The sequence below is a fragment of the Carettochelys insculpta genome, chromosome 15 (genome assembly GCF_033958435.1).
Source record: "Carettochelys insculpta isolate YL-2023 chromosome 15, ASM3395843v1, whole genome shotgun sequence".
NCBI lineage: Eukaryota > Metazoa > Chordata > Testudines > Carettochelyidae > Carettochelys > Carettochelys insculpta.
The window spans coordinates 23,150,520-23,177,050 of record NC_134151.1 but is presented as its reverse complement, the minus strand read 5'-3'; the positions used below and the strand labels follow the sequence as shown (position 1 = coordinate 23,177,050).

General features: G+C 44.8%; 1 protein-coding gene across 1 annotated transcript in view; it reads left to right on the top strand.

The window, feature by feature from the left end:
- The first annotated feature begins 1,305 nt into the window (after nucleotides 1-1,305).
- Nucleotides 1,306-26,531, top strand: part of SLC22A4 (solute carrier family 22 member 4) — a 55,244-nt gene continuing 30,018 nt past the window's right edge. Inside the window, exons 1-3 of the mRNA XM_075009782.1 lie at nucleotides 1,306-1,870; nucleotides 15,805-15,908; nucleotides 17,473-17,627. Of these exons, the coding sequence (XP_074865883.1) occupies nucleotides 1,478-1,870; nucleotides 15,805-15,908; nucleotides 17,473-17,627 (652 nt within the window). The 5' untranslated portion in view covers nucleotides 1,306-1,477. The remainder of the gene's footprint in view (nucleotides 1,871-15,804; nucleotides 15,909-17,472; nucleotides 17,628-26,531) is intronic.

The following is a 26,531-nucleotide window of genomic DNA, read 5'->3' as shown; positions in this document are numbered from 1 at the left end:
AAGACACATTCTGGAGACTAACTGGAGGACACTGAGCCTGACTGCCCCTTTTACAAGGCCACCTGAAGGAAGAAAGACTGGTGGCCCCTGTAGGACTTGTTTTTCTTCCCTGCCTTCACCTTTCTATATTTTGTTTTCGCTGAACCCAGGGGGTAAGCTCAAGAAAGTCAACCAGAGGCCAGGGTTCCTATCCTACGGAGGAAGGCTAACCACTCCAAGCTGGATGATGAAGCTCTGCCCCTCTGAGAGTGTATTATCCCCTCCTTTCCCTGAGGTTCTGCAGAGGGACTCGGTCCCTGACAAGGTCAGAAAGGATCACCTTCTGGATAAGGCAAAGGAGCAGGTGACAGAACTGGGCTCAGTTTGTGCCCACTGTAAAGTAGGGAGAAGGATAAAAGGGTATGTAGAGGTGGCTGGAAAGCTAAATTAGTGATGTTTGCAGAGAGAGTGGAGCTCAAAGGGACAAGGCTCTATAAGTGCAAAGAACTATAAATAAAACCAGCCACTGACTGTATACAATTTCAGAGCAGATGTTTTTAAAATCTATATAAGGGGAAACTCTAACCTTCTTCAAAGGTTTTCTGAAATTTAGTGCTGCTTGCCTGGCCTGCAGCTACTGCCTCTAGCTGCTGCACCATCACTTCCAGCTTTGCTTTTTCTTCCTTGCCTACTGGGGGGTAGCAGAGAAAGTCCGACTTCCCCCTGCCATTTTGCTGGGATGATTGGAATGAGCAGAGCTTTTCTAAATACTTCTGCCAGCTTTTAAAGAAGCCACTGACCAGCACACAGCAATTCTCCTGGCAAGAGAGCAGATTTAGAAGCAGCCTTCAGGTGAATCCATATGGAGGGACCCTGCCATGTTCTCCAGGTGACAGCTTTATGAAACCATGACAATTGGATGGCGGGAGGAATAGAATGACCCTCAGCATTGTCTGCGGCTAGAGGAGGGAGCTCGTACTGCTTCTGGCCAAGCTGTGAGGATGCTGCCACTAAGTCTTTCCCCTCACCAGCACCTCAGAGGAGTTTTGTTGCCTTTGAAATTACTGCAGAGGGAAAACAGCATCAAACTGATGCCCAGGGAAAGAGGAAATACAGACACCCTGGGATCTGCTCACCCAAGTGGCACCCACCCCTCCTTCCCCCAGACTGTGGTGTCTCCACTCCTACTCCCCCCGCCCCCCGCCGCTCCCCCCTGCCCGCCCTCGAGCGCTGCCCCCGCCTGCCCTGCCCGCTCTAGAGGGTTGCGCTTCCTTTGCAGCTGTAAAGGTGCGCGGCTCAGGCGCCCTTTCTGACTCCCAGCGCCGCCCCAGCAGAAGATATCCCCGGCCCCGGCAGCTGACCCCGCTGTCTGCGGCGCAGGTTATCTAAGGCGGGGCGGGGCAGAGGAGGAGCGAGGCGGGGAGGCCCCGCCCCGCCCGCGGCTGGAGGGCGCCGCTCCTCGTGTCCAGCCGGGAACGCAGCGCATCGCGGGGCCGCCATGCGGGACTACGACGAGCTGATCGGCTTCCTGGGCGAGTGGGGCCCCTTCCAGCGCCTCGTCTTCTTCCTGCTCAGCGCCAGCATCGTCCCCAATGGCTTCAACGGCATGTCCGCCGTCTTCCTGGCCGGCGTCCCCGAGCACCGCTGCCGGCTGCCGCCCGGCGCCAACCTGAGCCGCGAGTGGCTCAACGCCAGCATCCCCCGCGAGGTGCAGGGCGGCCGGGAGGGGCCCAGCAGGTGCCGCCGCTACCGCCTGGCCGCGCTGGCCAATTTCTCCGCGCTGGGGCTGCAGCCCGGCCGGGACGTAGACCTGAGCCGGCTGGAGCAGGAGAAGTGCCTGGACGGCTGGGAGTACAGCCGGGAGCTCTACCGCTCCACCATCGTCACCGAGGTGCGCCGCGCCGCGCGGGGGACGGGGCAGCAGCGCCCGTCTTGTGTCACGCGCAGCTGATGTGCCTGTGCGGCCGCTTGCAGGCGCCGGCGCCGCCAGGCGGGTGCGTCCCCGCCTCCCCGGGCTGGCGGCTCGCAGCGCGGCGGCGAGTTCCATTTCGGGAGCAAGCGATCGCCGGTACTGGCGCGGCTCGGACACGTGCGGAGCCTGGCTGTGGGGGCTGGAAGGCAGCGCGTACACCAACACCCACGCACCGACAGGCGCGCGCGGAGCCCTCTAGCGTGCAGACTGCTGCTGGCTTCCTTCCTTTCCCCATCCCAGCCCGGGGCTGACGGGCGAGCAGTAGTCCCCGAGCGGTGTGGGTGCCTTTTGTTCCAATGCAATGCACGCCCCAGAGTTTTGTTCCGCAGCACGAGAAGGGCGCGCACTGGGGGTGGCCGGGAAGGGGTGCGGTGGCTGAAGGTGCCATTGAGGTGCCTACATTCTAAACACGTGTTTTCTTCTCCCCCCCCCCCCCGCCCCCCAGCATTTTCTAGCTTGGTTGTAAATATTAGTTTGGAGCTAAAAATTGGCAATCTAGAGTGCAGGTCAGACTGCAGTCCAGAGCCAGCAATAATAATCTTCAGCTGCCCAGACATGTGCTGTTTTGAAGATCCCATCAGGACTTGGTCTGGAATAAAACATTATAATATTGACACCACAAGCAATTGTTTCTTGGAATAGGCTATTCTGGAAGGATGTTTCAATTTATTCTACCCTGTTCTATTCTATGCTAGTCAGAATGAAACAATGTTAAAACTTTTTAATTGTTGTCTTCCTCTGCCCCCCTTTATTATTGGCTGTGTTGTAATTCCGATCACTCCTTTTCCTGTGTTAAACTTTAGCAAGTAAAACACAAAGCTAGGGTGACATCCTGTTCCCACTGAAGCAGATGATATTGTTACTAATGGCTTCAGAAGGGATAGGATTTTGTTTCATTGTTCACTGAACATTGTGAATCATAAACAAATGGTGTGGTATTGGTTCTTGCTAAACCCTATGAAACGTGCAGAATAATATTTTTTTTCCATGGGGATTATCATAAATTGTTGCTCATGGCGAACAAAAAGCATTAGTTTCTGCCTTGCTGAACAGACTTATGCATATTGGTGGAGTGGGAGACAATCTTTTAAAAAGGAGAGAAGGAGGAGAATACGATGACCCTTCAAAATTTATATAATTGTAGCTCCTGGTCTTGCTAGCTTGCTGTGTGTTGCTAGTCCCTGTGTTGTCTTTATTTACGTGTCATCTCAGCTGCAATCTGTGTTGTTTTAGAGGGGTAGTCGTGTTAGTCTGTTTTAGCAAAAACAAAGAGGAGTCTTGTGGTGCCTTTAACACATTTTTGGGCATAAGCTTTTGTAAGGGGGCCCCAATCCATGAAAGCATATGCCTAACTAAATTTGTTGGTCATTAAGGTGCCCCAGGTTTCTTTGTGCAGTCGTAGTTTTACTTGTTAGGTGTCCCTTGCTTCATCTTCATGTGTATTTCACCATGCCATATCTGGGATCAAAAGATCTGGCACTGATACAGGAAGGGTTTGAAATGTAAAGAAACTTACTTATTTGGCATTGACTTACAGCACTTGTCCAGAAGCCTTCGGCCTGATGGGGGCTCTGAGTCTAGCTTACTCAGAGTCAAAATCTTTCATCAGGGACTATAGGATATTACAGTTCATTTCAAAATATTTCAGTTATGGGACACTAGCAGCCGAGTGTTTTGAAATTGGATTTGCCCCGCCCTTTTGCCTCTTTCAAATGTAAAAAGAGGAACTGAGAGATTTTTTTTTCTGTTTAGAAATTATAAGAATTTGCGATTAGGTCTTTGCCTTTGCTGGAGGAGGTTTTGGCAGTCTGCTGTGATTGGGAGATCACATCGTACCTGCTTACAGGGGTGGGGTGGGGCAAAGGGGGACATCTGCCTTGGGGCTTGGCATTTCAAAAGGGCCTGGAACTCCCAGTCACTGCCACTACTGCAGGAGTGTCTGTATCAGAGCCATGGGCCTTTAAATTGCTGCTGGAGCGCCATGTGGCATGCTCCAGGTGGGGGCAGGGGGAAGAGGAAGGAAGGGGGAACACATTGCATTATGGGCAGCACTGAGGACTGGTGGCCCTAGCCCCTCCCCTTATTCTCAAGACCTTGCCCCTTCTGAGAGTGTGGAGCTACCCCTCCCTCCCACCTTGCACAGGGGGCCAGCAAGTCTGTTTCCCACCCCGCCCCCCGGCTCACATGGCTTGACTGAGAAGGCTCCATGCCAAATTTGAGGCAAAAACTTTTTCTTCGTAATGTCATATGTTAAACTCCATAAAATCACTGATGTTAAATAGTTGTTCACAGACAAACTACATTAGTTCATAGTGTTACAATAGCACCCATTAGACCTAAAGAGATTGGGTGCATTGCACCGACATGTATTGGTGAACAGGCTGACAAAACTCCCTTCCTCTGGTACATGCTTAGCTTTTATTCTCTTGGTTTTTAAGAAGTTATAATATCATTAGTTATCTGCGTCCAGACCCCCAAGTATTTTAGGCACTTTGCTCCTATTGACATCAATAGGAATTACAAACTTAAATACCTTTGAAGAGCTGGATCCCAGTTGTGATAATCCTTCAGGCTAGAAGTTATCAAAATGTCCAGTTTATGGGTTGCTTTTTAAAGCAAAAAGTAGTTTTATTTTGGGCAACAAAAAATAAAAAAAGGACAAAATTCTCATTCTTTTTCTTTGCAGGTCACCTCTGAAGCTAGATCTACATTAGGCAGTTCAGTTATTTCAGGTACACAATTCTAGCTATGCCATTTACATAGCTAAAATCGACATATCGGAATCGACTTAACTTCCTGAGTGTAGTCTGAGCCTTTTTAGTCTTGCATCGACGTTCCTTATTCCACATGACAGAGTGGAGTACAGGGGCTGACGACCGAGCCCAGAGAGGTCAATTTTGCTGTGTCTTCACCAGACACGCGAAATTGAGCTCCGGAAGATTGACCACAGTGCATCAATCTTCCCATAAGTGTAGATGTGCCCAGAAGGGGCACCTTGGCTTAAGTCAATCCTAATTGCCATTCTGAAGTACAAAGTCTGCAGAGCAACGAAGGGTCCTGTGGCACCTTATAGACTAACAGAAAAGTTTTGAGCATGAGCTTTCGTGAGCACAGACTCACTTCATCAGATGCTCAAAGTGAGTCTGTGCTCATGAAAGCTCATGCTCAAAACTTTTCTGTTTGTCTGTAAGGTGCCACAGGACCCTTCGTTGCTGTTACAGATCCAGACTAACACGGCTACCCCTCCGAAAGTCTGCATAGTTACCTTTAAACATTGTTTATTTAAAATCCATGTGTCCTGAATGAACCAACCACATTTTGGTTGTATTAGAGTAGGCCAGGAGGGGCATGGATGGTGTCTTTACCCTCTGTTTGCCAAAAGCTGAGAACGTGTGACAGGACGGATGAGAACAACAAGAAGTCTTGCGGCACCTTATAGACTAACAGATATTTTGGAGCATAAGCTTTCGTGGGCAAAGACCCACTTCATCAGATGCATGAGTGGGGGAATGGTTTCAGAGGGGTATTTAAAGAGTGGGTCCCAGTAAGAGGGAGGGCCACAGCTGACAGGGTTGATTCAGCAAGGTGGAAATGGCCCGTTGTCAGCAGTACTTATCAAAAGAGGAAAAAACAAGTCAGATCAGAGAGGGGGATGTGAGCCTTTGTCAGAGTCTAATGGGGAGATATTAGCACCCAGAGCAGAGAAACTGCCTTTGTAAGCTGAGAGCCACTCCCAGTCTCTGTTTAATCCATGGTTAATGGAGTCAATTTTGCAAATAAATTGCAGCTCAGAGATTTCTCTTTCCATTTGATTTTGGAATTTTTTTGTTTCAGGACTGTCACCCTTAAATCTGCCACTGAGTGTCCAGGGAGATTGAAGTGTTCCCCCACAGGCTTCTGTACATTACCGTTCCTGATGTCTGATTTATGTCCATTTATTCTTTTACAGAGAGACTGTCCAGTTTGGCCAACGTAAATTGCAGTGGGGCATTGCTGGCACATGATGGCGTATATTATATTAGTAGATGTGCAGGTAAAGAAGCCCCTGATGGTATAGTTGGAGTTAGGTCCTGTGATTATGTCACTGGTGTAGATATGTGAGCAGAGTTGGCAGTGAGGACTGTTGCAGAGGCTGGGTCCAGGTCTAGAGTCACTGGTTTGTGATTTGTAGTGACTGGTGAGGATTTGTTTAAGGTTGGCAGGCTCTCTGCAGGCGAGGACAGTCCTGCCTCCCAAGGTCTGTGAGAGTGAAAGATCATTGTTCAGGATGGGCTGCAGATCACTGATGATGCGCTGGAGAGGCCTTAGGTGGGGGCTGTATGTGATGGTCAGTGGTGTTCTGTTTTCCTTGCGAGGCTTGTCTTGTAGCAGATGGTTTCTGGGTACCCGTCTGGCTCTGTCAATCAGTTTCCTCACTTCCTTATCAAAACAAAAAGCAGTCAAGTAGCACTTTAAAGACTAGCAAAATAGTTTATTAGGTGAGCTTTCGCGGGACAGACCCACTTCTTCAGACCATAGCCAGACCAGAACAGACTCAATAGTTAAGACACAGAGAACCAAAAACAGTAAGCAAGGAGGACAAATCTTTTTCTGATTAAGGTTAGTCAGTACCACAGACCTCTATCATCTCTCACTTTGTGATGAAAACCCTTTTTCCAAGTGGAGAACGCTACCAGGCATTTGTGGTCAGTGGGATAACATTTCCCTGCAAGTGTTGTGCAGTGTGATTTAAACTTCTGGCAAATGTTGAAACAATGTTCCTCTTATTTAGGATGGAAATAGTACTGTAATGAGAGCCAGTTTCCTAGCAGAGCCAGGCAGCCATCCACTTCTCTCAGCTTGTTAGAGATTTCAACTTGCATGTCAGCACTGAGCTGGTTACTTGATTGTGAAATATTAAAGGAAATCGGGCATCAAAGCTTTCTCGGCTGTCAGCTTCATTAAAAAAAACATTACATATCATCTTATGGGAATGCTTCTTGTGTTGCCTAAGCATTTATATGGGTGCTCCAGTGTTGTGAAACAATGAAGAACATCATTAGAGTGTAAAAACCTCTAAAGATACTTTCCCTATCTCTCTGCGTTTCTCAGCCTCTTACTATTTGGCTTCCTGCTAACAAGTAAAAGAAACAGTGCGTATCTTCATACCAGCCAATGGTGGTGTTAGTGTTGGAGTCTTTGGATTCCAAAATGTGATTGACTTCTGCATCAGAAACCGTCTGTTCTCCTAATCGAAGGGATAGAGAGCCACACTTGCTAATTTGAACCAATACCACTATTAGCATTTTTGTTCAGATTTGCACTAGCCAGAAAAAAACACCTTTAGAATTTACACAGCAAGAATTGCCCAGTTGATATTATTTTTAGATTTGTGTTGACAAATCAGAGTAGAATGGGTACAAGAAAGATTGTATGCGTTTTCTTCACAAGCTTTTTAAAAAGGTAGTTCAGAATATGTGTTGGGATTCTGTTTGTTCCCTAAAGGCAGCATTACATAATTACTGAAATGGGAACTCTTCCTCAGCATCAAACAGTTACGTCAACCAAATGGGTAGCAGTGGCCAGAATTTAAAATCCTCCAAATAAATAGCTGACTGTAAACCACTACAGTTTTAAGGTTCCTGCAGAGATTACTATTCTTCTCAGTGATGCTTTTAAAATAGATTTTGTGAGAGCTATCCAATGCAGGCAGTTCGCAGTATTGCTAAGGGAACAGCATCTAATGCTACCATCTTTGCCATTAGATGAAGGTAATCTCATTAGTATATTTAATACAGTACATTTTGTGTAGTACACATGACATTTATTAGCTACAGACTTTGTACAGTCATGAGAACCAGTGGCTGTTTGAGCTTCCTTGGAGTTGCTTGCTGTTGATCTCCACGTTTATTCTTGCACATGATTTCTGCATTCCTGAGATGTATAGGCTCAGGCTTTTAAACGAGATTTCAAACTGCAATAATTTGATTGGTAGGAACAGGATGGATTTCAAGACATTTGTAGTGCAGTTTCCTGCTACGTATTATGGTCTTTGCTGCATGGGATGCTAGGCTGAGGTCTGCACCATGGAAGACTGAAGAACTTTAATCAGTAATTTCTGGTAGAGTACCAGAATGAAGTGTTTGTAGGAAAGCTGGTTCAATAATCTCCTGAAAGAGCACTCTCATTTTCAGCAAACTCAATTCTGCTCTCATTTTGGGGAGAGGTAACTGGTTTGCAAACCTGTGAATACGAAGTTGTCACTTATTACTAGCACCAGTCAGAATTCCCTGTTCTGTGTGCCCTGGCTAATTTGTAGTGGTCAAGTTAAGATATGTGGCTATCATGGATGTTGTCTCTTGCGTAAATAGTTTTTGCTGCTGAGAGTGAAAGAACCTTCCAAGTTTACCAAGACTTTGCCCTCTGGATATGTTGGATCAGGAATTTTGCAGAATGACTTCTTTGATGGTTAATGAATAATGTATTTAGTTAAGATATTTCAGAAGGTGTGTTTGTAGTTAATTTATAAAACGGCTAAACTATAATTGCTGCAGTACATTTTTTGTCAATAATAGTAGATTGACTTTATTTGCAATAGTTATTTAGAGAGGGTGATCATGAGCCTAATTCTGCAATCCTTAATCGCTTGAAGTCTCCCTGCGTAAAAGTTGTAGGATCAGGCCCAGTAGATGAGTAAAAAGATCTGGTTTATTCATGCAAACGTGGGATGATGCCAGCTAGAAAAGGAAAAATAATTGGCTAATTTAAAAACTTTGAGATCAGGAGTTTGGTTTAGAAAATGTAGTACAAACCACATTTTGGTTGCATCTCTTCTTTTCCGTGACTGGTTATAGGACAATACAAGAAGCACCAGTTAGACAAATGCCAGTAGCTCAAAACAACTACTGTAACATTTGATTAAATTTGTTTTATTGACAGGTAATGGTATTATTATTATATTCAGTAGAGAAAAATAGGATTAACACTTGCTACCTTCTTCTAGATTTTAGAAGATAGGTGTTTAATAGACTAATATACTTGGCGCCAGTAAGAAAGTAAACTTAAATCTCCCTTGAATTATCCTAGATAACTAATTTCATGCTTGTGAAGAGAGTCGGGTTTCACACACTTAGGGTATATCGACACTATGAAAGTAGGTTGAATTTATTAAGGTTGATTTTCCAGCGCCTGATTTTATAAAGTCGAGGGTGCCTGTCCACACTGGCACATAATGTCGATGGAGTGTGTTGCCAGCTTTGACTTTCCCTGTCTTGTCCGTTCCTGCTGTCCCATTGCTTTGTGGGTTTCTGTCCCAGGATCTGATGGGACAAAAATGTGTCATGTGTGGTTCTTCATGTTTGTCATCAGCATCCCATAGCGCCCTTGTCTCTTCCCTCTCCCTTTGGAAAGCAATGCAAAAAGTGTTTGTACACAGTGGTGTGTCGGTTCTGGTGGCATGAAACAAGCTTAGACAGGTTGGATCGTATTGTTCTGCAAGTATGGGACAATCAGTGGCTACAAAACTTCTGCTTGTGTAACGCCACTTTCATGGATCTTTGCAAATTACTTTCCCCCACACTGAATCACTGCAGTACCATAATTAGACCTGCCCTGAGAGTTCAGGAGCATGTTGCAATAGTTGTATGGAAGCTTGCAATGCCAGTTTGTGGACAATCAGTTTGGAGTGGGCAAATCTGCAGTGGGAGCTGCTGTGATCCAGGTAGCCAAGGCAATCAATACCCTTCTGCTACCAAAGAGAGTGAATCTAGGAAATGTGCAGGACATAGTAGACAGTTTTGCTGCGATGGTGTTACCTAACTGCAGTGGGGCAATAGATGGAACACACATCCCTTTCTTGGCACCAGACCACCTTGTCACAAGATACACGTAAACCCCAAGGTGTACTACTTGATGGTGTTGCAGGTGTTGGTGGTCCACAAGGGTCATTTTGCTGACATCGGTGTGGGATAGTTGGCAAAGGTGCATGATGCAGGCATGGAACATTCAGGAACTCTGGTCTATTCAGAAAGCTGCAGAATGGCACTTTCTTCCCAACAAGAAAATCACTGTTGAAGATGCCAATACTGATTCAGGATGATCCAGCTTACTCCTTGGTCCTGTAGCTCCTGAAGTCATACACAGGCAGCATGGCCTTCAGTAAGGAACAGTTCAGTTATAGGCTGACAAGTACAGAATGGTAGTAGAATGTACCTTTGGCCATTTCAAAGCCAGTTTTGGAAGCTCCCGATTTGCTTAGACCTCTGTGAAGGCAGCAGTCCCCTCGTATTGGCAGCCTGCTGTGTGCTTCGTAATTTATGTAAACTCAAGGGGTTGATTTCATGAAAGGCTGTGTGGCCAAAGCAGATCTCCTGCCTCGTAATTATGAGCAGCCAGACACAAGGGCAATAAGGAGAGCACAGAAAGGGGCACTGCTAAACAGGGAGGCTTCAAAAAAACAGCTTTATGAATGATCAGACAGTGACATGACAGTCATGTCTCTTGCTCTTAAGGAGGTCCCCCACAAATGATGTGTGCTTGTGTGCAAACACCCTCTCCCCCCATGCAATACAAGCAATAAAGACATTGGTTTTGTGACCTTAATCATTTTTATTCAGGGGACGCTAAAGAAATTCACGGCAGGAGCTTCGGGGTGAGTAAGCAAGGGTGTTTTGCTATCACAGCTGCTCTGAGAAGAATCCCTGGAAGTGGAATGCAAGGCTGTCCCAGTTTCTCCCCCTCGCATTCCAGGATGCTGAAGTTGGTGGTGCGGGAGGTCAGGGAGCATCATGAGGAAGGCATGTAGTTCAGCATGGGCTGTAGTTGGGCTCTGTGCTCGTGCACCAAATACTTCAGGAGCTCTGTTTGCTGCCTCATTATCTATAACATCTCTGTCCGGATCTCCACGTCATGCTGTCTGAGTGATCTCCTTTCTTCCCTATCAGCCTGCCTCTCCTCCACCGTGGTTCTCCTCCATGCACTTAACTGTGCCCTATCCATGCAGGTGGCTTCCATGTGCTTGGTGAACATATCTTCCCATATTCATTGTCTCCTGTGGATCTGTGCCAGTCTAACAGCTGGAAGGGGTGGGGGGCGAGTGGTGCTGAAAGAGCCCACCCTTGATCACAGTGCAGTAAAACAGAAGTGAGGGCCAGGCATTAAGGAGACATGTTTACTGTAGGTGCAAGAAGTTTACCAACACACAAAGGAATTTCACAGATGAATCTCTGAGAAAGACAATGGGGAGTTATTACAGGCCAGGCCAAATTTTATCTTTTAAGTGTCCTCTGTGCAGCAGGAGCTACGCATAGATCGTAAGGACCTGCTTGACGTGGTTTGCTTTCCACTGTGGTCGAGCACAGATTGGGGCACTCTTTCAGGTCTGTGATTGCAAAAGCAGTTTCTCTAGCTGTGCACGCTGCAAGCAGATTGGGGGTGGGGGTGAAGGGCTGTGGCAGGGGTGGTCACCCTGTACTTCTCCTCTTGCTTTGGCCAGTGGCGGGTGGGACACCCATGGCAGCGTGGCTGTTTTATCAGAGCTTTATGTCTCTTGTAATCTCTGTGCACTTCTACTCACCACTCTGCTGTGACACTGAAAAATTTCCTTTCCCCAGCAGCCCAGGAGAGGAGGGAGGGAGGGTGGCTGTCCAGGTATGGTAGAGCAATTTGTGCTTTCTTCCCTGTGGCGGTGTGGCTCTTTTGGTCACCATGTGGTCTCTCCCCCAAATGTCTTTGGCTGGGACAGTGAAAGTTTTCCTTCTCCCAGCAGTTCAGGGAAGGGAGGGGATGGCCCAGACATGGTGGAGCAGCTTGTACTTTCCTCCCTGTGGCTGGTCACCCCATGGTTCCCCCCGCGTCTTTCCACCCTTGGCTGGGACAGTGAACGTTTCCCTTTCCCCCAGCAGTCCAGACGGGTCTGGGTGGTCCAGGGGAGGGGGACTCGTGGGCTGGGGTTTGGAGATTAACCCGCAGTGGGGCAGAGGGGTGCTGCGGTTTGTGGGCTGGGAGGGTGCGCGTGGGCGGGGGGGAGTGCTTCATGCAGACCTGGCACTTTGGCCTGCAAACAACCGCTCTGATCCCATCGCAGCTGCGCTGGACACGGGACAGAGAAGGAGTTCACTGACCTGTTGGACAAGCTTTAAAACAATAGTGCCTGGTCCCGGCTTTCCTTCCAGTTTTGTGAGCTGTTAGCCCAGGTAACTCGAGTCTCCAGTAGCCCTCAGCCTCAGTTGTACTCCCGTTGCCAGTGAAGCCGTTTTAAACAGCAGCCCACAGAGATCTTTATCTGGCTTTCCTGCAGAAGCAATCACTGGCATCTCAGAGACACCCAGAAGCAGTGGGGCTTGAATTAAAGCATTCCTCTGACGGAATTAAAGTGCCAGCTCCTCTCCCAGGGCTCCATGTTGAGTCCCAGGGCAGAAGTATGGTTCCTGCAGATCCCCTGGAATATTGACCCGCCCCCCACCCCAATGTGTCAGCCGGGTGACTTGTAAATATTTCAGCAGAGCAACACTGGGGAAGTGACTACAATACACAGAAGACTTGAAATCGAGTCAGCCTAGTTGCTCATTTCCAAGACTTCTCTGCCATGTAACCTTAGAGATAAAGACGTGTCCAACTTGGTGAGTTACTGGGGGAAGCTGCTGGCTGGAACTGGTTTGATGTTTGAAATGCAGAGTGCAGGTTTAGCGCTCTCATTCCTTGTTGTCCTCATTTGCAAGCAGAGGGCCAGGAGGAGCTGGCAATGGCTAGTGCCCAGGGCGCACATTTAGGAGTGTAACAGCTGTGACAAATGCAGACCCCCTGTAATGCGTCACAGGAGTTCCCAACCAAGATTAAAATCACCTGCCAGCTGTGCCTTGCCTGTGTGTGATCTCCCCTCCCAGAGAATTGTGCAGTGTTTACATCTGATTAAAAACAGGCGAGTGACTGCAGCAGTTCCAGTGCTCCAATAACAGAGGCACCAGTCTCTGGAGATCTGGGGCAGAGCAACTCCAAGTCTGGGGGCAGTCAGGAGGATGGGGGATCATGGACTGGGGTGTGGAGGTGACCCCGCAGTGGCGGGGTGCTGCGGTTTGCGGGCCAGAGCCTGGTATGGGCAGGAGAGGGGGCTGTGTGTGGGCTTGGCCCAGATCCCAAGGTGGGGGCAGGAGAGAGGGACTTGGGTGCCCCCACTTGGAGAGGATTGCAGCGACGGGTCCTGCAGAGAGGCCTGGGACTGATGGATATGTGAGCGGCCCCAGCTCCCAGCTGCACGGGGGGAGGAGGGACAGGGTTGAGCTCCCATCTCACATGCCAGTGAAAATCGGCTCTCGTGCCACTCTTGGCATGAGTGCCAAGGCTTGGCAAGCCCCGGGCTAACTCAACACATCCTGGATGACTATTCTGTACTACAGTGGGGCAGGAACTCTCCAACTTGTCGCCCCCTTATCATTGCAGGAATTTGTCATGCCCCTTCTCCAGTCAAGCCCTGTTACTGCCCTTGGCAGCTGGACAGTGGCGGCTGCTGGACAGGGCGTTCATGTTGTTTGCATTATAGGAGGACTATTACTTTTAATCCTGCTTCTGTTCTGCCCTACAAAACCCATTCCCATCCATTCTTGCACTGTTAGTTGAATACTTATCCCGCTCCTGCTATTCCAGCTGCAGGACTCGCTGTCATAAATATTGTGGGATATTGTGCATAAAAATAAATGTTTTTTCCCTTTAAAACATTTGAAAATTAGATGAGGAATCTGAACAATCCACCACTGAGGTTTCATCTTAAGCTATTCTCTAGCTACAGAACATCCAAATAAATCTTGCTTATTTTTTTCAGACGTTGCCTTAGCATTGTATTTCATGTACTTTCTTCACTACTGAAGGTCAAGTTTCTGTACAGGGGTGGATTTAAACATGATTAATATTGTGTTGTGCATGGTAATATTATGTTGATCTAATTTTTAACTAGCCTAAATTTACGATTAAATAATCTGATCTGAAATTGATAATATATGAACTCTGGATTCACGAGAGGTTCTGGCAGACACATCTTAAGTTTGTTTATCTGAACATGTGCACTGACAAAAACATACTCAACAGTCATATAACTGTGAATGTCTCTAATAAAACCTTGAGCTGTCAGGCTGATACAGGCTTGAATTGAAGATCAACAGGAATGTTTCACCAGTGACTCATTTGAAATGTCCAATCACAACACATTCCAGTGAGAAGAATAAATAGCGAACATTAAATGAGCTCTAAAGCTTATTAGACCAGAAAGCATTTTAAAATGGAGTTGATGTGTGAAATGAGTTGACGTTTTTTAACCTGATGGCATTTCTTTTAGCTGCAGAAATGCAACAAGCCTTCCACTAAAGCAGTGTAGGTACAATGAAAACGTTCACGAACGTGGAATTATGTTGCTTGTCGCTCCTTCCTACTCCCTCACCTGTTTTAAACTTTACCTCCTATGTAAATGACCCTTTTATTGTTGCACTCTTGTGGTGAGAGTCTCTGTGCTAAAGAATAGGGCCAGAAAGCTCTCTGTTTCTGCCCCTTCATTCAGGTGGAGCGTGAACTGTGCCCTCTCCATTATGTGTGTTTCTCCAGGGTGCCGTGATAGCATAGTTTTTATAGTAGCTAACTCCATTCAGATAAGTTAATTTTTCCACAGCTTTGTGAGCAAGGAAGAGATGATGCCTCTGATACCAGCTATGTCAGCCACCCCACCCGCTTTGGTACATGTAGATCCCAAAATCCTGGGAGGAACTTTTGCAGGACTCGACGGAGGATAAAATGCTGTGGAACTCTTGCTTTCTCTAATCTCTCTTCCACCTCAGATACTCTACACCCCAGTCATAGAATCAGTGGGGCACTATTGGGCCCTGTAAAATAATCTGTTACCTGAGACAAGAAATAGTTATAGTCCTGTGGCTCTCTCAGTGCAGTTGCCACCTGCACAAAACAAAATAAAGCTCCGTGGCTAATGTGCTGACTAAATGCTTGTTCCTCCAGTGAAAATGTAGCTTCTATAAATCCTATTAATTTAGAAAAAGGCAGAAATGTTATGTGAAGGGAATGTGGGGAAAGAGACTAGAAGTAAATCATTTTATATTTTTAATGGCATCTAAGGGCCTCGGTTGGGGTCCAGGCCCCATTGTTCTGGGTTCCATGCAGACATAGCAAAGAGACAATCCCTACCCATTTGGCCTTAAAATCTAAAACCACAGGCTGCTGAAGAAGTAGGGGATTCAGTGGCCCAGGTGTACAGCGGAGAAACATTTGGGTGCTTATCAGCTGTCTGTCAGCCATTGTGCAACGCCCAGCTGTCACCAAACTGTGGTCATATGTCTCAGAGTGCATTGTGGGTCTGATTGACCAAGTGGTGGGGAGGGAAGAGATGTAATTGGGGCCAAAATAGGGAGGCAGTTAGAGTTGGGGCTTTCAGAAAACATACTGAAGGGGGAGCGAGGTTGTAATTTTTCCCCTCCCTACAAGACCTAAGGAGATCCCTTTTTTTTTTTTTTTTTTTTTCTTTCCTTTTTTTCTGCTGTCTGTAAGCTATGCTTTTGCTTTTCTGGAAGCCAAAGTATGTTGAAATCCGTACAATAATGAACTCGGTTACTTAGTTAATTTAGGTAATCTTTAGAGCCAAATTATTGTGAAACATAAGAAGCTGTCACTATCTAATTAATACACTACATCGAGGAGTGCCTGATATTCAGAGCCAGGTAGAAAGACAAGTGTGAGAGAATTAGGCCAAGGATGTTGAAATCCAGACCTTTTCAAAATGAATTTGTTACTAAGCAGCTAATTTAAACCACCTTTTGTCTGAGTGATTGTGAAATCGTATTAAGAAATAAAGCAACATCTGTAAAGTTCTCTTTCTTTTGCAGTGGAATCTGGTGTGTGATGATGACTGGAAAACCCCGCTGACTACCTCATTGTTCTTTGTGGGAGTGCTTACTGGGTCCTTTATCTCAGGGCAGCTCTCAGACAGGTAAATTACATGCAGAAGGTGAACCTTGTTGCTTCTAGAATTTTACAGCTTGACCTAAGTCTTTAAAAAGATGAGCGTAAGCCTTCCTTTCTGAGCATGTTTCAGGATTCAGCCAAGAAGAGGGTGCTAAGTCAATTACAGTGGTATTTTAAAAGGGATGGAACTTGCCCAATTTCCATAACTCTGCAAAGTGCACATGTATTTCCTTGTGCTCAGATGTGAAGGTATTTGACCATTTGGCAAAAGGTTAATTTATGTTTCTTGAGCTGTGGTCTTCAAGTAGTTTCATCAAGATATAACAGCCTCTAACATCGTAATGGAAGACATAATGTAAGAGCACTGAGATGGTTTGAACTCAATCCACCATTTTTCTCTGTGTACTGAAGAGGGTTTGATGGAGACAAACTGAGCAGATCCAGAATGAAGGATCAGCTGACCCTTTGTTACCGTACATGTTAACATGATTCACAATGAGCAGATACGTTTTTATAGATCCATCTTTCAGCTTAAAGGCTAGAACTCCTGTATATCACAAGCTGTTGAAAACCATCTTTTTAATCCTGTATTGATTCCAAAAGTGTGCTTTTAGTTAATGTCTCTCTTTTAGAAAGGCATCCTGTCTTGATTTGAAGATATCAAGAAGCTATGGTGAACCTGCCATTTCTTTTGGTAGTTTTCTCCAGTGGTTAATCAGCCTCACTGTTTTTTTATTTTAATTTTTTTTTTCAAAAAGTGCTCCTAATTTCTTATTTGAATTGATCTGGCTTCAGCTTCTAGCCATCAGTTTTTGTTATGCCACTTTTCTCTCAAAGAGCCCTGTAGGCAGTGCCAGCCGAACAATACAGGCGAATGAGGCAGTTGCCTAGGTCCATAGTGCACCAAGCATTAAGGGTCGCCAGATTAGATGGAAGTGATTTTTTTTTCTCTGTTTAGAAGTTATATTAATGTGTTCTCTTTTATGAATGAAAGCATCAAATATTTCACTTTGTAGATGAGAATGGAATTGGGACAAGAAGCCCAGGAATGGGCTGGAGACAGACTGGGACAGGAATAGGTTAGAAATGCTGATGTTATATAATACAGGAAGGAAATTTGTCTTCCTACCAGCCTTTGAACAAGGCCTGCAGCTTCATATTGAAGAATGTGGTGAAAATAAAATATTGAATAACTGCTCATGAAGTGAGCAATATGCATTTTATGCACTGAGTACAGGAGGGGATCTGGAAAATGATAGTATGTGAAGATATAATTCAAGGCTATCATAATTTACGTGAACAAAGGGGCCGAATTAAAGTAGCCTAAATTTGTAATTTCCTAATTTTTGAGTTCTTAATTTTGCAACCTGACTGGATGTCACCTCTTCTGAATTATTTTTGCTAATATCATGAGTTCCAAACCATTTTTAATGCTCTTAAAAATGATGGACTAACAGAGCACTGCCAGTATTGATAAGCTGTGTGGCTTCAAGCGGAGCGTATGTGTAAGTATGTATTGCCTAGCCTTGAAATGATATTAATTCTGGATATTTTTTAAATTAGCTCTCCTTGTCTTGTCTTTGCAAAAGGTATGGAAGGAAGACTATTCTGTTTGCAACCATGGCTGTGCAGACTAGCTTCAGTTTTGTGCAGGTCTTCTCAACCAGCTGGGAGATGTTCACAGTGCTGTTTCTTATAGTTGGCATGGGACAGATCTCGAACTACGTGGTGGCCTTCATACTAGGTATGAACATCTGTTACATTCAGTGCTTGCTTGGTGTGCTGGTGAATGATGTATTTTTTAATTCCAAGTAGACCATTTGATCAGAAACTATCACATTCTCTCCCTAATCTTCTCCATTAGCATGCATTTCCTGGAAAAAATAAGGAGTCTCTGTTAATTAAAAAAAAAAAAAGCATGAATTATATGCTTCATGTACACTTTACTGTCTTAGAGCAAAAGAATATTTTAGAAGATTTTTAAGTAATTAAAAAGTTTTTTTAGACCAGTGGGTCTCAACCAAGGGTACAGGTACCCCTGGGATTCTCAGAGCTCTTCCAGAGGGCACATTAACTCAGTATTTCTCAACCTTTTTTATGATAAAAAAATTTACTTATTTTATGTTCATATAATTTTTTATTTATCCTTTGCACAATGATAAGTACAATGGCACGTTTATTGCTTATAGGCAATTTCTCCCACCAGCCAACTAAAATTAAGTTGTTTAAACAAATGTGTTGCAATGGTAGAGAAAATATTGTGTGTCTGAAAAGTATTGTGTGTCTGAAAAGTGTAGGTACTGGGGGACTTAATTTTTTTTCAAAGGGGTACTTGATTTTAAAAAAGAAAAAAAAAAAGCTGCAAAACACCTGTTTAGGCCAAACACATACACAACAGCGTTACCCAGTATGTTTATAAGTTGTGGTGCCAAAGCGCCGCCCCCCCACCTTTTTTTTTTTGTTGTAGGTACCTGCATTAGGATCCAATTCAGCAAATCAGTCAGGCTACGTCTACACTAGGGCGTTTTATCAACAAAGCCCACGGAGCATCCAGATTCCTAAGGCATTTTCTTGATACTAAATTGACAGAGTGCAGCACTTTTGTCAACGGTATTATCCTGCTCTCCACGAGGCAGAACACGTCTGTCAACAGAAGAGCTGGTCTGGACGTTCTGGGGGGCCCTCTGTCGACAGACAAGGCTTCTGGGACAATGGGTAGCCCTGTCTGCTGTGTTTACGGTTGGCCGTTTTGTTGAGAGAGTGGCCAGGCAGTCCAGCCACTCTCTGTTGACGTAGCGGATTGCTCTAGCTTCTGGGACAATGGGTAGCCCTGTCTGCTGTGTTTACGGTTGGCCGTTTTGTTGAGAGAGTGGCCAGGCAGTCCAGCCACTCTCTGTTGACGTAGCGGATTGCTCTAGCAGTCCTCTTGGCAATTTGGTCACAATCTGTTGACAGACGTTTTGTCAGAAGATACCTTCCGACAAAAACTTCTGTTGACTAATCGCTTTAATCTAGCCATAGCCTTAGATATGTGCTCAAGTCCCATTGATTTCAATGGCTGTGTCTACGTGTGCCACTTCTCGAAGCAGCATGGTAATGAGCCGTCTGGAAGAAGCTAATGAGGTGTGGATGTAAATTTCCCTGGCCTCATTAGCATATGGACACATGGTTTGGAGTCTGGAAGAAGCTTAAAATTTTGAGGAAGAAGGGGCTTCTGGAAGGACGGTTTCCTTCCAGAAGATCCCTGCAGGCTGTGCGTCTGCACGTGTATTCTGGAGTCTGGAAGAGCTTCTTCCAGAGTCCAAACCGTGTGCCCATATGCTAATGAGGCGTGGGAAGTTTACATCCACACCTCATTAGCATCTTCGGACAGCTCATTACCATGCTACTTCTGGAAGAAGTGGCATATGTAGACACATCCAGTGAGACTCCAGTGCATGCTTAAACTGAAATGAATGATTAACTGCTTAGGGCTTTAACAAACGTCCATATTTGGAGAGTTAATTAGTAGGGAAATTGCCAGTAATTCAGGTATAATAATGTTCTGCAGATAAAGGAATTTGAGAGAAGTTAATTAAGTATAATAAACTTCTTTCCATCTGTCTTGCAATAGTTCAGGCTTTGCTCATGGAATAACTTAACTCTGGCACAGTCAGTCAGGTCTGAAACTGCTGCCTTTCATTTCCCTATCTCTAGGGAGAGAAACAGATCTGTAGAAATAGTTCAAGGTCTGTTATCCGAAGGAACAGCTCTCAGAAGAGTTGTTTCAACCCCACCCACCTTCATGCAGCGATCTTTGCTGCCTGTGCTTCAATCCTACACAAAAGTAGTACCTCTTATAAATCCATTGGCTTCAGTGAAATTATACCACCTTCTGCCAGTGTGAGAGCCCATTGATTATACTGCTTCAGTAACTATAGCACTGCAAATTAAAATGTCCCTTCCATATGGCAAAACAAGGTAAAGTCTGACTACATGATTTCAGCAAAGGTTGTTACTGAAAGGACTGTGGAATCACATATATTCTGAACAGTCAAGTTAATTCTAAGTTATCCTAAATTTTATATATTCTGATTTGAGTTCTCCCTAAATGTTATATTTTAGGATGAAAATATTGCTCCTGGCTGCTACTTTGTGAACAGAGAGTCAAATTAATCCTTGGTGTAAACTTCACTGATAGCAACAGTGTGTGTTATGTCCAAGATCAGTTTGGTTCAAAGTGAGGTGGTTTTGTGCACTGTCAGGTTTGTGAGATTTTTTTTGAAGCCTCAGTCTTAAAACTATGTGGTTGTCTAGATGGTAGGGATAGAGGGGGTTGAGATTCTTTCTGAAGCTGTAACTTTAAAAAATTGAAAAAAAATTAAGATAAACCATTTTGTTTGGGTGCATTTGGTGAATTATTTAAATATTTCAGTAGTGGCTGTTTTGTTTAATTTGTCTGCTTTATTCTTCAGAGACGTCACATTAAATATGTATGGTTCACTCATTGTCACTACTTGCTTTGTTTTTAAGCAGATGTTGATCAGACAGTTAAAACATATATTTTTTTTATTTTAAATCTTATTTTATTTACAAACTTATTTTTCCTAACACCAAAATCATTGTAATCTTATTATAGGCAGGTTACATGCCACATTTTTTTTGGTTTTTTGTAATTAAAAATAAAAAAAGTTTACACCAGGTTGTAATCCCCTGCAAAATGGGTGGAAGTTGGAATGGAAAATACTGATAAAGCATGACCACAATATTTCAAATATTTCAAAAATTTCCAAATTAGATGATTTTTTATAATCTTCCTTCCTTCGAGTGTCTCCACTCCCCCAACTTCAAAGTTGGGCTCTCTACTTCTCAGTTAACTTGGAAGTAAGGGAAAAATGTGTGGAGACTCTCTGCTGGTTACTTTGAAGTAGTACCTAACTTAAAAATTAGTTCCTAGTGTAGACACAGCCATTGTGTTTAGTGTTATGGTCACATGCTATTTCATATATAACCAATGCGTACTAAACGGGGCAAGTTGTAGAATTATAGAAGTATAAGATTTTAGAAAAGGCTACCTTATTGACTCCCCAAAAAGCATTCATTTTTCTTTCAGAGTTTGGCTAATATATATTTGAAATTGGAATAATAACTTAAACTGTGTCTTTAAATGTACATCACCTTGTAGGAAAATAGCCCGTCGCTCAGTATGATGCTACGGTTGGAGTATCTTGTAAAATGCAGGTAAAACAAGAAAAATGCATTCATTGCTATTCACTTGACTCTGTGCTACTGGTGCTCCTGCAGTCTCTCCAAGGGAATCATAGTGGAGAAGTTAAGGGTAGGTTTATTTTGCAGAACTGTTCCCAGGTATGAACAGTCACAACCAGGCGTTCCATCTACTAGAGATTAGTATGGCATGACATCCTCTATAAGGACCTGTCCCATAGCCTACTAAATTCAGTTGGCCTTAATTTAACTGACTCTGGAAATTTATATTCGCAGGTAAGCTCACTTGACTTAACCAGAGGCATAGCTGTTAAGGGATACGTGGAGGGAAAAATATCTTGCTGCTGTTCTGTCAACAGTTTTATAATCAAGGGGGAGGAGACAAGTAAATTGTGTCCCATATCATGGCCTTCCCATCACCATGTGGCTAGCTATAAAGTTATTTGTTGCAGACTCCACTTATTTTTTTACAAGTCTCAGGGTATTTGTGTTAGTCTGTATCCGCAAAAACAGCAAGGAATCTTGTGGCACCTTAAAGACTTCATCAGGTTCAAGTAGTAGAAATTAAGGAGACAAGTGGAGGGCCAGTGCTAATGGGGCCAGTTCAGTCAGGGTAGATGTGACCTACTCCCAGCAGTTGAAGAGGAGGTGTGAATACCAAGAGTGGGAGCTTTTGTAGTGAGCCAGCCATTCCCAGTCCCTATTCAAACCCAGATCAGTACTTTCAAGTTTGCTAATGAAGTGCAGCTCTCCAGTTTCTCTTTGAAATCTGTTTACGATTTTTTTTGTTGAAGGATAGCCACTTTTTAATCTGTTACTGAGTTTCCAGAGAGATTGAAGTGTTCTCTTTCTGGTTTTTCTATGTTACCTTTTTGGATGTCTGATTTGTATCCATTTATTCTTTTGTGTAGAGACTGTCCGGTTGGACCAATGTACACGGCAAAGGGCATTGTTGGCACATGATGGCATGTATCCCATTAGTAGATGTGCAGCTGAATGGCGCACCTTATGGTGCGGCTGATGTGGTTAGGTATTTTGATGGTGGTGTTTGAGTGGATATGTGGGCAGAGTTGGTAGCAGAGTTTGTTGCAGGGATTAGTTTCTAGGTGTCGTTGCTGGTGAGCATTTGCTTCAGGTTGGGTGGCTGTCTGGACTGGCCTATCTCTCAAGTTTTATGAGAGAGAAGTATCATTTTCCAGGATAAGTTGTAGGTTGTTGATGACATAATACAGTAGCTTTAGCTAGAGGCTATAGATGATGGCTTGTGGTGTCCTGTTATTTTCTTTGTTGGGCCTGTCCCGTAGTAGGTGACTCCTTGGAACCCATCTGGCTTTGTCAATTTGGCTCTGCCAATCTGTTTTTACTTTTCTACAAACTCTCATTCACCTCTGTCGGCGGCTTTCTCTCAATAGCACAGCATGGCCTTAGACAGAACCCATTTGGTGCCTCAAGTATGCATTTCTAAGGCATCAGTGTGGCACTGCTAGAGAAGATTGACCTTAAATTGTGAGACTGGCCTTCAACTAGAGATGCAGGTTGCGACACTTCCCAAAGATACCCAGGGGCGTGAGGCAGCCTGCTACCGCATGTCCTTTGCATGAGGAAGCCTTGTTGCTACTGGTCAGCTCCCTGACTTCAGCAGCCATGCACTCTCCTCTTGGCCTTGCAAGCCCCATGTTGTTCAGCAGGTCAACAATAGGCCCTTAAGCCCTCCAAGTATCTCCCTGGCATATCCAGCCGTAGTCCACTTGGTATTCAGAAACTTGCTGCATCCACAGAAACAGTACAACCCAGCTTAGCACTTCTTCCTCAGATTACTGCTCCACTTTACCCACAGCACTCAGGTTTCTTCAGAGTGAAATCAGATACGAGTTTGTTTAAACTTTAGAGGTTCAAGAAGTCGAGAGTAGAAGCCTTGGAAACAAATGGTTACATATAAAAGCAAATCACACATGTTCGGGAGCCTAGACTAAATTAACAAAATACTCTCATGTCTTGTAGAATATTGCTCACCTCCAATTCTTGAAGTGCTCTACAGCCAAGCTTGGCTGTGACCCTCCTTTCTTGAGATGAGTAGGCTGTCAGCTTGTCTCCCAGGTGAAGGATTATGGATGTTTTATTGCCCCAAGATACACCTGTCCTATTTCTTGCCTTTGCTCATAAATGGGAAGCCCAGAGCTGTGTGTTCCCCACACACTGGTACAGATTTCGTTTCTTGTAGATTTCAGTCTCTCATTCCGCAACTAGCTAAGCGTGCCTCATGTTATATGCCTGTATGTATACAGTGCACCATAACCATATAGCTAAAGAGGGAGATAAGTGCCTGTTACTTCTTGCCTGAAAGGAACATTTCCACGGTATGTCACCTTTTAACGACCTGTCTTAAATCCAAGATCTAACAAATATTTTCAGTATAGATACAAACTTTCTTAAACGCTCTCACTACATATATTTTTACAATGATTATGTCAACTAGTGGGCAATCGGATATTGGAAGAGAGCTCACGTGCCACCTTTCAGTTAACTCTTATGTGACCCAGGGGATCTCTGTAAAACCCATGCCAGTAACTTGTCCTCTCTGCCAGTTTGTACCAAGAGGCCCCTGGGCCACACAGGGAGAAACAAGTTGTGGAGAAGATCTAATTTCTCTGCCTCATCTCCCTTCTTGGAGCTACCTTCAATTCCCCAGATGCAGCAGAATTCTTCTATATATGCTAATAAGTATAAGTTCAGCTTTTCTTGAATCCAGTTAGGAAATAATTCAGCCAAAAGAAAAAAGCATGTACAGGCTCTCACTCTTACAAGTTTGACTTTGGTGGTATATTTTTGGGAGGAATGCTGTTGAGAGGAGGCTCCTGCTTCTCTCAAGGAAAGTTTTCCTGGTTCGAGGTTTGATTGGGTTGTCCATCCTTTGGAAAAGGAGTTTGCATTACAGTGTATGAGAAATCAAAACATACAGCCAATTTTTGGTCCAATTGCTGCTGTTTGCAGATACTGCATTCTTTTGTGAGACCAGGATTTGGTTCTACGTTCTTAGGCTAATTTATTTGATCAAACCTTGTATTAATGATTTGACAAATGCTTAGCTGAGGTTTTAGTGTTGTGCATTAATAAAGCAGATAAGTCCATTCATTGAATTACGGAACTTCAAGCAGAGAATCAAAATATGTTAGGAGGAACAGGCAATTAGATTTTTGCAAGCACTCCGTAGATAGTGTTTTTACATCCCATTGTATTGGGGTACGTAGTTATAGCATGTAGTTGGCAACCTCTTGGATTCCCTCCGTTTTATCACATAGTTTTCAGCCGTGTGCTGTTCTGGCGTGTGAGAATGTGCTGAATCATTAATGATAAGAGAAGGGGAAAACATTAAGAGAAACACACACCTGCTAGAAAGCAGAAAGATAGAACAAGTATCAGCTGACCTATGACCATGCTAGGGTTGCAAGCCATCAGGCAGAAAAATATGGTTGCAAAAATATCTTGTAAACGGGGTGATCTAATTGTTGAACTTTCTAGTCGTGCCTAGGCAGTTATAAGTGGTGTGCTTCTAGAACCCATGATTTTTAGAGCAAGTATCTGATTGAAGAACAAACCAGATGTACTTGGTCAAAGCCTGGGGTTTGAAATGGTGAGGTCACTTGAAGAAGGTTTCTGTGTTGAAGTGGGATGCCATTTCGACACAAACTGCTTGTTTGAAGTTGGAAGGGCTGTTCCAGGCCTTTGTTCTAAGGGCCTGGCATTAATGAGCTGTGCCTTATGAACGGGTTTCTGAGTGAGGGAAGTTGCTATTAAAAAGACGGACTTTTGCTCAGTGGGCTGTAAATCAATGGCACTTGTTGAACTGAAAATCCTTTCAGAGAAATATTTTGGGTCTCACTGTAACCTACAGCAGTGATGGGCAGCCCCAAGTGGTGAGTGGGCTGGCTGCATGAGTGGTCCTCCTTCACCTCAGTAGGCCACAGCCCACTGGAATCCCACGTGTAGCCCCTCCTTCTCCACGCCTCTCACACACTGCAGCGCCAGAGCCCCACATTTTCCTGCTCCTGCCCCTACCTCCCAGCACTTTTGGAGCATGCAAATCACCAAATTCGCTCTCCGTAGTTTAACTGTAATCACGTAAGCTGGGTAATTGGCTTCCAGACTCACCGTGCGCCCTGTTTGTGATCTCCTCAGTATGGTAAAAGCCACGTTATCTTTCACTCAGATAACCGGCAGGCTCTGTTAACCTGCATGTGGGTCAGCTGCCACTGGCCATCTGTAGTGGTGCTAGCTAGTGTGTGACTGGCTTCCCAGCCAGGGCAGGCATCAGCAGGGCTGGCTTCCTGGCCAGGCCCAACTGCTGTGGGGCAGCCACCCCCCAGCTGGGGCCAAAAGACTGAGGTTGGCTGCCCTGCAGGGGCTAGCAGCAGTGGGTCATCTCCCTCAGCTCCCAGGAGAGGGGGCTGATCCTCCCAGCCAGGGTCAGCCAAGTGGCGCCCTGCTCAGCTAACCAGAAAATTTGATTATCCAGCAACCCCTGTTCCCCAGGGATGTTGCATAATCAAGCTTCTGTAGCATATCATGAAGCTTAAACAGTACAAGAGAGCGTGCTGGTTCTTGGAAGATAATTAGAATGTTATGTCTTGTCCTACTGTTTAATGTAGCCTATTTCTAAGCTCTCTGCGTGCGTGTGCATTTCTGTGTGAAGTTAGTTATCCATTGTTAGGAGACAGGGTCATGTCTCCTAAAATAGTTTCAGGTCCACGTTCTTTTGGCTGTACATAGTATTTGGCCACTCATTAACTATTCCTTTTACTGTTTCTACTGAATCCAAGAGGGATGCATTTCCACAACTGCAGGTGATGATCGGCGAGATGTGGTTTAGTGACTTGGGTGAGGGGAGGTATATAGTAGGTGCCCATGTGGGCCATAGGAATGTTGCTGTGTTCCTTATAGCATGTTGAACGTTTCTTTTTATACGGTAATTGTGATCTGCCTCTGTTGCAAGGCAGATTCAGTAGCTACAAGGAGCAACTGTATGAAATGTCTGTGAAGTTGAATTGAAGCCTCGAATGCATTTTTAGCTCCTTAAGAAATCTCTAGTTTCTCAAGAAAATCTGACTTTGAAAAATGAATATGGACTTCTGCTATTAGACGTTGTTTACAGGCTTGCTGCCTCGGTTGCTTTCATCCAGTGATGACTGGGAGGAGGAGTAGTGCCTCAGATGGGAGCATAGAGCAAAAGGTTGCCTCTTGTTTTGTGTTCATGGTAGGCATTGCTGTAAGTTGATCTTGTAGATAAGAGCTGTGAGCCAGGCATGTGCAGGGTGGCCATTTGAAGTTCAGTACCTTCCCTCGTAGACACAGGGACTAAATAGACATAATGTTTTGTACAGCAGAGCGAACAGCTGCTGCGGGATCAGGGGTGAGGAGCTGGGTGTGCCCACTCCACCCGCCTGGA